Source organism: Chiloscyllium plagiosum, chromosome 26 (assembly GCF_004010195.1).
Source record: "Chiloscyllium plagiosum isolate BGI_BamShark_2017 chromosome 26, ASM401019v2, whole genome shotgun sequence".
NCBI classification, from domain to species: Eukaryota; Metazoa; Chordata; class Chondrichthyes; order Orectolobiformes; family Hemiscylliidae; genus Chiloscyllium; species Chiloscyllium plagiosum.
Genome location: NC_057735.1, coordinates 46,288,050 through 46,300,483, shown reverse-complemented (window position 1 = coordinate 46,300,483; position 12,434 = coordinate 46,288,050). Strand labels below are relative to the sequence as shown.

General features: G+C 41.9%; 1 protein-coding gene across 1 annotated transcript in view; it reads right to left on the bottom strand.

Moving 5' to 3' along the window:
- Positions 1-12,434, bottom strand: part of sycp1 (synaptonemal complex protein 1) — a 374,769-nt gene that overhangs the window by 30,268 nt on the left and 332,067 nt on the right. Inside the window, exon 28 of the mRNA XM_043716250.1 lies at positions 8,178-8,375. Coding sequence (XP_043572185.1) covers positions 8,178-8,375 — 198 coding nt within the window. The remainder of the gene's footprint in view (positions 1-8,177; positions 8,376-12,434) is intronic.

The window sequence follows — 12,434 nt, the reverse complement described above, 5'->3', positions numbered from 1 at the left end:
GCCCTCATTCCAATTACTACATCTCTCTCTACCTAGGTGCGGGAGTGCAGTGTTTTTTTTTCTTTTTTCGTAGTTTTATCTGGGATATCTTTGCTCCAGGTCCAGTTCCACCAACTCTGATTCGGATACCGGTAACGTGTACCATACCATAGCCTATCTCTTGTGTCTGCAGTGTCCTGGGACAGATTCCTCCTCTTCTTCAGGTGGCAATGGTATAGAGGCTGCATTCATCTTGGATTCTGAGGCTTTTTCAACGCCAGACAAAGGGAGAGAACCCATGGTTTCTGACAGCCTTTCTAACTGTTCTGAGGGGCCAGGTATGTTTTGCTCATGCCCCATTTGTGAGGTAGCAGTTTCATGTAATCTATATGTTCAGGTCTCCTCATCTACCCAAATTTGGTATGTCATGTTGACCCACCTCGTACCAATGAAGGGCCATTTCTGTGCTTTCAACACTAAACTTCGTGTCTGAAGTAAACTGTCTCTCTCGCTTCAAGGAGGCATGAGGTCGGCATTGGCGTTCTTGCTGTCATTTTGCCCTACCCCCTCAGGTCCCAGAAAATCAGGTTTGACCTGGTATGGAGTCTTCTTCCCATCAGCAACTCTGGTGGAGCTATTCCTATAGTTGTGTCAGGTATAGTCCTATAATCAATTAGGAACTAGCTTTGTCATTTGAAAATGCGGCAAGTAGAGCATATGAGCTACAGAGTATCCCAATGGAAGTGGACACCCTCACATGTCAGACTGAGCTTGGGAAACAATACTTGAATGTAGGCAATCGCAGGGCCACTGGTGAGCCAACGATACCTTGATACTGTATGGGGAGGCATCACAATGCCGGCACTATCTTTTGCTTGGGGTCGTAGTGGGCCAAAACCTGAGATGACGATAGCTGCTTTTTCATTTCTCTAAAGGCTACTTCTTGGCTACATGACCATTTCCAAAGCTGACCCTTTTTCAATAGCAGGTGTAAGAGTGGAGGCCCGATTATTTATGAATTTCCCTTAATAATTCACAAAGCCAAGGAAACACCTAAGCTCCGGAGCCGACTTGAGAGTCGAGGCAACTTTGATTGCCTTCACTTTATCTCCCAATAGTTGTAACCCAGTCTTATCGACTCTGTAGTCAAGTAGGTCACTTGGGGCACCTGGAACACACATTGTTCCCTTCTAAGGCACATGCGCTCCTGGGAGAAATGTATAAGCACTATGTCCAAGTTCTCTAAATGCTCTTCATTGGTCTTCCCACTTACTCGCATTTCATCCAGACAAATGGCAATCTGAGATAGACCTTGTAAAATGTTCTCCATCATCCGCTTTCACGTTGCAGGCTGATGATACCCTAAATGACAATCATGTATATTGGTAAAACTCCTTATTGATATTAATTGCAGTATACTCCTGGAAATCTTCACCTAGTTACAACTGCAGATATCTATGGCTCATGTCCAGCTTAGTGTAGGACAGCCTTCCTCTCCAATTTTGCCTAAAAGTGCTCTATGCAAGGGTTTGGGTATTTATCCAGCTGCAAAAAGTAGTTTACTAATTGCTTAAAATCCTGACAAAAGCAAATCAAGCCGTCAGGTTTCACAATTGGAATGACCATGCTGCCTATTCCGCAAACTGTACAGGTATGATGATTTCTTTGCTTTGAAGTTTCCTGACTTCTGTCTCTACTTTTGCCCATAAGGCAAATGGCGCTGGGCGGGTCTTGCAAAATTGATTCCTGGTCAACGTGGAAGGTGACCTTGGCTTGTTTGATACTCCCTAGACCTTCCTGAAAAAATGTCTGGGAATTTAATTAGGATTTCACTCAGGCAGATATTTTCTAATGGATAAATGTTAAGGCAATCAAGGTGATTCTTTCTCAATCAATTTTGTTCCATCAGGCTTGGGCCTGAGCCTTTTACTACAATCTGTGGTAACTGCACCAACTGCTTCTCATAGGAGACTAGAACCAAAGTCGTACCCTTACTTTGTAACGGTTCCTGGTAAATGTTCTCAATGTGGCAGATATCTTGCATAATTTTAAGGGTTGGAGTCAAGTGCAAACTTGTTAAAAACTGATTCCGCAACAACTGATACAGCTGTGCCATTATCGACTACCATGAGAACTGGGTGATCATTAATTTTGATTGGCTTTGATTTGGATGTTAGGCGAAAGTCAGGAATGATAAAGGGCTCCTGCCCGAAACATCGATTTTCCTGCTCTTCGGATGCTGCCTGGCCTGCTGTGCTTTTCCAGCACCACTCTAATCTGATTTGGATGTTGTCAAGCAATAGAACTGTTCCAAATCACATGTAGAGGACTTTCCAGGGTGTACACTCTCCTAGATACTGGCATGTGAGGCCTTGTAGGACTCATTTGCTGTTTCCAGTCTGCATACAACTATATTGACTTTTCGGCTTGGATCCTGAAGAACATTTTAGCCATTTGGCTGAAACTCAGTTTTGTTTTGGGGTTTTGCTGTAGACTGACCCAGGGTCCCTCTGCTCAGGAAATGTTCTGCATGAGACTCTGTAATTGCCTACATTCAAGTGTTGTTTCCCAAGTTCAGTCTGGCAAGTGAGGATGTCTACTTCCATTGGGATACCCTGTAGCTTACATGCTCTACTTGCCGCATTTTCTAATGACAAAGCTAGTTGTACTGCCTGTTTGAAGTTCAGTTGGGTTTCAGCTAGTGGGTGCTTTTGCATGGTTATATCATTAATTCCATATACCAAACGGTCTCTCAGCATCTCATTCAGGATTAAATCAAAATCACAATCCTCTGCCAGTCTTTTTAACCCCGTCAAAAATCCTGATACGAATTCTTCTGCATCTGAAAGGGATAGCATCTCAGAATTAGAGGAGGCTTGTTTCGTAATATTCCTTAACTAAATCTGTCAATTCTTGAACAGTTTTAGTATCTGGTACCTCAGGAAAATTAGGTTTCTAAGAACTGAAAATGCTGCGGGTCTGCAAGCTGTCAGAAAGATGACTTGTTGCTTTTCATCTGCCTCAATCTCATTTACCTGAAACAAAAACACATCCTTTCTGCATATTGGGCCCAGTCTTCGACAGAAGGATCCAGCTTTCCAAATAAAGGCATGATGCCAGAATGCATACCCCAGACTAAAAAACAACTGCTGCAGCAGAATTTTCTTCAGGAGCGTTCTGTTTTCTCTAGTCACCACTGAAATAACTATACAAAAACCGGTATCCCGTCACCAAGTCATCCTTTATTTTCATGTATTCAGTAGATGGACTCTGACCAACCAGCTCAGAGCCAGTCCCTAGAGTGAGAAGACTCTCTGACACTCCTTTTTATGTGTCAGCCAGAAGTCCCCGATGCCCCAGGTTACCAGTTCCAATCAGGTATCTCATACTCAGCGAGATTCACCTGGCCCTCATTCCAAACACTACACACACAGTCTCTGCTTTCCATGCTTGCCAGTAGGGATCTATCCTAGGGGAGGGGCAGGACATCTCGGTGTATAGTTCATTAAGACAGCAGAGGCATCCGCAGATGTGGGGCCAAGAATGGTGATAGGGAAGAGCTCTAAGAGTATGGAGGTACGCATAACAACAAGGTGGGAATGGTAGGTTATGGGAGGGATTGTTAGTGACAGTGAGCAACAGCATGACCTCTACAAGGGGAACACAGAAGAGCACAATGGGAATCACTGAGGTGTAATGTCGAAGTTCAAGGGACAGGGAGGATAATTGATAGTGAAATTCAATGTGGTTCAATTCAATTCAGTTGCAAACCCCAGCTACATTTAAGGTGCAATCATTCCAACACTCATTTACTGTAAGTGCAGAGTGAAAGTGATAAGTGCTCAAAGCCCATCTGTTCTATTTGTTCCTCCACCCAGTCTGACTGCAGAATGAGAAACATATTTTTCCAACCCCAACCAGTTCTTCAGGATCATTATTTTGACTGCAAATACTAATTCTGCTCTGCTTTTTACAGATGTTGCCAAATCTGCCGAGCAGTGTCCTCTCCAAACTTTTTTACTGTGTGGACCTCTGAGGTCCATGCATAGCAGCAACCTCCAGAATAGAAGTCAATGTTATGATTTGCATTGGCATGTTAAATGCCATGCGTGGAACATCAGAGGGGCTTTGCATGTTGGCAGCTTAAAGGAAACATTGCTCCTGGGTACTCCAGAATTTTCTATTTTATATGTTGCATTGCTAGCTACAGGTGCTGTGTGTTTTGGTGTGAACAGAAGCCACATACTGCAGGTGCTAAAGTGACGAGGCATACCGATGTACAAGATGTACACGCCTTTGACTAGAGATTGCAGCACTGCATGGCCACATGTCTTGTCTTGACAATGCCAATTGCCAATGCAAGGCAAATCATGCAGGACAGGAAAAGACATATATGCTAGGGCATGCCAGTAGGCACCAGGTGAATGTACGCTGGAAGACCAAGGGAGCACCACTGGTAGGTAGCCTCTGCCATGAGTTTCTTCTGTGTGGTATCTGTACTCAATGCAGCTACACATTGCTGGTTGCCAGTGTACCCCCGAGACGAGTCTTCTTCTGTAGGGCATGGTGCCAGTGCCACTAAAAGTGGAATTATAAAGTCCGTGGTATAAGGGTATGTGCAGTTGGTGCTGGAGTGCTGTGCACTGCTCTCCAGTTTGTTCATGGCCATCCTGGATCTCCTAGAGCAAGCAGTGAGTTGAAGATACTGAGAATTTGTTCTGCTTTACACATCGAGTTTCCAATGAAATTTAACATTAACTATGAGACAGGCCTTTCAATTTTGGTACTAGCTCCCAGATGTCAGTAGAGATATATTTGCAGAGTTGAGATTGTTGTTGTTGTTTCCAGTGGCCATGTTGATGCCACATGGTCAGCCCAGTTTCATTCCTTTTTAAGATTATTTAGCAGATTTTGATATAATTGCTAGGCCACTTCAGAGGGCAGATTTAAAAGTTACCACATTGCTGTGGTTCTGGAGTCAAATTAAGGCCCATAGCTTTCCTTTTCCAAGGGCATTAGTAAACCAGAGATCTTTTAAACAATTGCCAATGGTTTTACAGGCATCATTAAATTTCCTTTAAATACAGATAGAACATAGAACAGTATGGCGCAGAACAGGCCCCTCGGCCCTCGATGTTGCGCCGACCTATGAACTAATCTAAGCCCATCCCCCCTACATTATCCCATCATCATCCAAATGCTTATCCAAGGACTGTTTAAGTGCCCCTAATGTGGCTGAGTTAACTACATTGGCAGGCAGGGAATTCCGTTCCCGTACCACCCTCTGAGTAAAGAACCTACCTCTGACATCTGTTTTAAATCTATCACCCCTCAATTTGCAGCTATGCCCCCTCATGCACGTTGACGTCATCATCCTCGGAAAAAAGTCTCACTGTCCACCCTATCTAAACCTCTGATCATCTTGTATGTCTCTATTAAATCCCCTCTTAGCCTTCCCTCATAAGACCTTCCCTCCAGACCAGGCAACATCCTGGTAAATCTCCTCTGCACCTTTTCCGATGCTTCCACATCCTTCGTGTAATAGGACGACCAGAACTGTACACAATATTCCAATTGAGGCCGCACTAGTGTTTGGTACAGTTGCAGCATGATATCATGGCTCCAGAACTCAATCCCTCTACCAATAAAACCTAACACACTGTATGCCTTCTTAACACTACTATCAACCTGGGTGGCAACTTTCAGGGATCTATGTACATGGACAACAAGATCCCTCTGTATATCCACACTACCAAGAATCTTTCCATTGATCCAGTATTCTATCTTCATGTTATTTTTCCCAAAGTGAATCGCCTCACATTTATCTGCATTGAACTCCAATTGCCACCTTTCAGCCCAATTCTGCAGTTTATCCAAGCCCCCCCGCAACATTCTTCCGCACTGTCCACCATTCCACTGACTTTAGTGTCAACTGCAAACTTACTAACCCATCCACCTATACCTGTGTCCAAGTCATTTATAAAAATGACAAACAGCAGTAGTCCCAAAACATCCTTGTGGCACGCCACTAATAACCAGACTCCAGGCTGAATATTTTCCATCAACCACCAATCGCTGCCTTCTTACAGAAAGCCAGTTTCTAAACCCAACTGCTAAATCAACCCCAATCCCATGTCTCCGCATTTTCTCCAAAAGCCTACCATGTGGAACCTTATCAAAAGTCTTACTGAAGTCCATGTACACCACATCAACTGCCCTACCCTCATCCACATGCTTGGTCACCTTCTCAAAAAACTCAATGAGGTTTGTGAGACACGACCTGCCCTTGAGAAAAACCATGTTGACTATCTCCAATCAAATTATTCTTTGCTAAATGATTATCAATCCTATCTCTTGTAATCCATTCCAAAACTTTTCCCACAACAGATGTAAGGCTCACTGGTCTATAATTACCTAGATCATCTCTACTCCCTTCTTGTTCAAGGCCACAACATTTGCAATCCACCAGCCCTCTGGTACTAAACCTGTAGACAACCTGATGACTCAAAGATCAAGGCCAAAAGCTCCGCCATCTCCTCTCTAGCTTCCCAGAGAATCCTTGGATAAATCACACTTTCTAGAATTGAAAACACCTCCTCCTTACTAACCTCAATCCTTTCTAGTCTAATAGCCCGTACCTCAGTCTTCTTCTCTACAATATTCTCCTTTTTCTGAGTGAAAGCAGATGAGAAATATTCGTTTAGCATCTCTCCAATCTCCACATGATCCACACACAACTTCCTGATTATTCTGTCTTTGACTGGCCTTATTCTTATCCTAATCATCCTTTTATTCTTCACATACCTAGCTTGAGACTCACCCTTTATTCTAGCTGATAAAGACTGCTCATGTCCCCTCCTTGCTCTTCTTAACGCTCTCTTTAAATCCTTTCTAGCTCATCTGTAACTCTCCATCGCCACATCTGAACCATCTCGTCTCAATGTAACATTAACCTCCCTCTTTCGCTTAACAAGAGATACAATTTCTTTAGTAAACCACAGTTCCCTTACCTGATCAGTTCCTTCCTTCCTGATAGGGGCATACCTATTAAGGAAACACAACATCTGTTCCTTAAATTAGCTCCCTGTGTTTCGTACCTATCCCTTTCCATCGCTAAACTAAACGTAAACAAATTATGGTCACTCTCTCCAAAGTGCTCACCTACCACTAAATCAAACATCTGGCCTGATTCATTACCAAGTGCCAGATCCAGTGTGGCCTCCTGTCTTGTCGGCCCTTCGACATACTGTGTCAGTAAACCATCCTGCACACATTGGACAAAAACTGACCCATCTGACTCACTAGAATTATAGCATTTCCAGTCAATGTTGGGAAAGTTAAAGTCCCCCATAATGACTACCCTGCTCCTTTCACTCCTACCCAGAATCATTTTGCCAATCCTCTCCTCCATATCCCTGGAACTTCATGGAGGCCTATAAAACTCCCAGCAGTGTGACATCTCCTCTCCTGTTTCTAACCTCACCCCATACCACCTCAGTAGACAAGTCCTTGTCAAAAGTTATTTCAGCCGCCGTTGTACTGTCCTTGACTAACAAAGCCATACCTCCCCCTCTTTTACCACCTTCCCTGATCTTAATGAAAGATCTAAACCCTGGAACCTGTATCATCCACTCCTGAACCTGCTCTATCCATGTCTCCAAAATGGCCACAACATTGAAGTTCCAGGTACCTATCCATGCTGCAAGCTTACCTACCTTATTCTGGATACTCCTGGTGTTGAAGTAGACACACTTCAAACCAGCTTGCGGTCTGCCAGCACACTTCTGTGACCACACTCCTGATATTATATTGAATTCAAAATTTACCTTGTTCTGTGGTGAAAATTGAATCCAGGACCCCAGAATATTTCCTGGGTCTCTAAACTGTTAATTCAACAATAATACCACGAGGCATCACCATCCCTTTCGAAATTCTTCTGCCTTATCTTGTGTTTATCTAAACAAACTAACCTAATAACAGTCAGTATAAATTTGAATGACATAATCAGTGTTTGATTCTAATAAAGTACTTGTTAAAGCTGAGTAAGACTTGAACATTAAAATGGCTTTTAAAGTTGTGACTAATTTAAATATTTCAAGATGCTTCCAGGAACACAGTAACAAAGACTTATGAACATCTAAAGTAATTATCTAAGTGAAATTATAAACATCAGATTATATACTTATAAACAGGCAAACCTGATGATTTGGGACAATTCTAGATTTTTCTGCAGAGGCCCATGTATGAGTACGTTGAATAATAGAACCCGACTGCTTTGATAATTCTGCTGATTTGGAGGCGGTGGATAAATTGTTCCTTTTAACAGGAGTTGAGGGTACTTCACAATTTGATGCAGTATTGTTGAACATCTTCAATGTGGAATTTGATTCTACTTTCTAAAATGGAGCATATACAAAAAATTGTTACTACTATTTGGTCCACAATTATTTTTATATAAAGAATATGGATTGATTTAACAATTATAAAATTATGCAGCATGAAAATCTAACTTATTGTGCCTCTGTTGGCAATTTGAAAGAATGGAGGAGAAAGTGAGGACTGCAGATGTTGGAGATCAGAGCTGAAAATGTGTTGCTGGAAAAGCAGCAACACATTTTCAGCAATTTGAAAGAATGACCTAGTTGGTCTTGTGTCCATAACAAAAGCAAAATACTGCAGATGCTGGAAATCTGAAATAAATGGAAGGTTCTGCAAAAATTCAGCAGGTCTGGTACAATTTATGGAGACAGAAAAAGAATTAAAATAACTCAATTTTCCTGGCTTTATAGCAATTGGGTGGGAGCCAGGAGGGCTGGTAATGTTGTAGGGAAATAGTTTCCCATGGTATATCATCAGCAGGAATCTCAACTCTTTAGCTATGCATAGGGTAGTCATTGAGTGACATATAACCCCATTTTCCACTCTCCTGACATTCTTTCTGTTTGGAGGCCAGCCACAAGAAGGCAATAGATCAACTATGGCTCCTTCCACAAATCCTGATAGGATTTGTAGGTCCAGGCAGGGAAAGAAGTGCCACAACTTAATTGTCTTTCTTTAACCCTTGGAGTGACCAACTGTAACAATCTTTGCCCTCTTTGAGAAGGCCTTGGCATTGGGACTAGCAGAGGCACTTATAAGCTGGTAAGATGATGGCTTTCCAATTAGGCTGACAGCTCTGGGAGGCACCTAGCATATTTCTCGGGTTGCTGCTACAAATAAAATGCTACACCAGATCTGGCAATTGTTCAGCTCCTGCTCTTAGCCTAGGCAGTGAGACTTGATTTGAGCAAGATCAGCCTTCAGTCTTTCTCTTCACAGATGCTACCCAACCTGCTGATTGTCTCTAGCATTTACTACTTTTGTTTCCACAGAACAAACAAAGAGAACAAAGAACATTACAGAGCAGGTACAGGCTCTTCAGCCCTTCAAGCCTGCGCCGATCCATGCAACTTCACCTTCCTCATCAGCCTACCATGGGGAACCTTATCAAACGCCTTACTTAAATCCATTTATATGACATCTACATCCTTTCCCTCATTAATCAACTTTGTCACCTCTTCAAAGAATTCTATTAGGTTTGTAAGACATGACCTGCCTATAACTGATAAGCCTTTTTTCTTCCACATGGGTATATATCCTATCCCTTAGTATCTTCGCCAGTAGCTTCCCTACCACTGACATCAGGCTCACCGGTCTGTAATTACCTGGATTATCCTTGCTACCCTTCTTAAACAAGGAGACAACATTAGCAAGTCCTCTGGGACATCCCCACATTTTCAAAGATGCTGCAAATATATTTGTTAAAGCCCCAGCTATTTCTGCTCTTGCTTCCCTCAGTAATCTGGGATAGATCCCATCCGGTCCTGGGGACTTCTCCACCTTAACGCCTTTTAGAATACACAACACTTCCTCTCTCCTTATGCCAACTTGACCAAGAGAAATCAAAGATCTATCCCTAACCTCAGCAACCGCCATGTCCGTCTCCTCGGTGAATACCGATACAAAATACTCATTAAGAATCTCACTCATTTTCTCTGATTCCACGCATATCTTTCCTCCTTTGTCCTTGTGAGTGAGCCAAATCTTTCCCTCATTACCCTCTTGCTCCTTAGATGTGAATAAAAGCCTTTGGGGTTTTCCTTAACCCTGCTCATTAAGGATATCTCGTGCCCTCTTTATTCCTCATTTCATATTGGCCCTACATTCCCGATATTCTTTCAAAGCTTCATCTGACTTCAGTCGCTTAGACCTTATGTACGCATCCTTTTTCCTCTTACCTGGTCTCACCATTTCACCTGTCATCCACAGTTCCCTAATCTCGCCCTTTCTTTCCCTCAGTTTCACAGGAACATATCTCTCCTGAACTCTAATGAACCTCTCTTTAAAGCCTCCCACATATTGAATGTGGATTTCCCTTGAAACAGCTGCTCCCAATCTATATTCCCCAGCTCCTGCCAAATTTTGGTATAGTTGACCTTCTTCCAGGTTAGTACTCTTCCCTTCGGATGACTCTCATCTTTGTCCATGAGTATCCTAAAACTTATGGAATTGAGATCACTATTCCCAAAGTAATCCCCCACTGAAACTTCAAACACCTGGCCTGCTCTTTTCCTATAAGCTCACAGCATTGCCTTTTCAAATGTTCATCTAATTTCATTTTGAAATTTATTACTGAATCTACTTCCATCACTTTAGTTAGGTAATTCCAGACTAGAGCTTGCTGCCTACTTTTTCCATCATTATGTTGCCTCTGTTTCGTACGCCAATTCCTTACATCTGCATTATTTTGCTATTGAACCTTCTACACTGAAAAATGTTTCTCATTATTTAATGTAGTAAGACACTAAGATTTTGCTGCAGAAGGGCATAGTTTTCCCTCCATAGAGTGCAATGAAATCCAAATGTTTATTAACTAGACAAGTGGAGAGTATATTGCAGTTTTATTGTACAAATATGACTGGTTGTAAAAGTGTAGTGGCAGCTCTTACAAAATTATCCATGGAAAGGAATTGACTTACTCCTGGAGAATGACAAAAAAACCCAAAAGAAATCTGAAACAAAAACAGAAATTGCTGGAAAAGCTCTGTGGGTCTGACAGCATCTGTGGAGTAAAATCAGATTTAACATTTCAGATGCAGTGACTTCTTCAGAACTGGTGTTGCAGTTCTTGCAGTTCTTAACTTGCAGTTCTGAAGAAGGGTCATTGGATCTGAAACATTAACTCTGATTTCTCTCCACAGAAGATGCCAGACATGCTGAGATTTTACAGCAATTTCTGCTTTTGTTCTGGAGAATCAATTGGCTGGACTGAAGGTTATACCTTCACTCATAATCTTAGAAAGCTTAGAGATGAAACAGTTACAAGTTAAAAAATGACATAACTTCTCCAATCTCCGTGGTGACCAGAGCAATAGCTAAAAAAAAATTCCTTGATATAAGTCAGAAAAATATTACAGTTTTTGAAACTTTTTTTGAGGATGAGGATAATTCACAGTAAGTGACTTCATTAACTGAGGATCAGACAGCAGATCCAGAGCTAAGCAGTTTAACACAGGCAATTTATCCTAAAGCTCAGGTTGGAGTTTTGAAGTGTTAGCTTATTTAAAAAAAAAGGAGCTCTGACAAGCAAGTGGAGACAATCCCTTAGACTAGTGGATGAAGAATGGACAGTTGTTCTTAAGATAGTGGTACTGTTCAAATACATTGTGAGAAGCACAAAATTTCCTATGACAGAACATGTAGTAATACAGAAAACTTGAGCAACAATATACCAGCATTTCATCTAGCCAAGACTTTGTAAGAGCATAGTCGAAAGAGGGGCGCTGGAAAAGTACAGCTGGTCAGATAGCATCTGAGGAGCAGAAGAATGAACGTTTCAGGCATAAATCCTTCATCAGAAATAAGGCTTGTGGGCCGGAGGGCTGAAAGATAAATGGGAGGGGATATGGGGCCCGGGGGAAGGTAGCTGGCTATGCAATAAGTAGATGAAGGTGATAGCTCAGAGAGGAGGGTGGAATGGATAGATGGGCTGAGAGATAAATGGGAAGGGGAGATGATCTTCAGCATCTGCAGTCCTCACTTTCTCCTTCATAAGAACATAGTATAGTTCTGTCCAACACACTGTGTGTTTCAGGTAATGGTAGAACTTCAATATATAAGCAAACTGCCATCTTTAATACACCATACCAATTCTAGCTAGTGCTAGTAGATCACGTAAGACCATAATTTCAACAAAAACACAGCACCAGTATATCCTTATAATTATAGATATGATAAAGCAATAGCTTTTGAAAAGTGGGTTCAGGACAATTACAGTTAAGGTGGTAATGGGAAAATTAACTCAATATTTTAAATCTTTATAGATTATCAATTGAAATACAATCAGATGAAAGTTCTAATTTTATAATTAGAAGTTTTCACAATACATAAAGCAATCTGGGCATCAAATAGTTAAA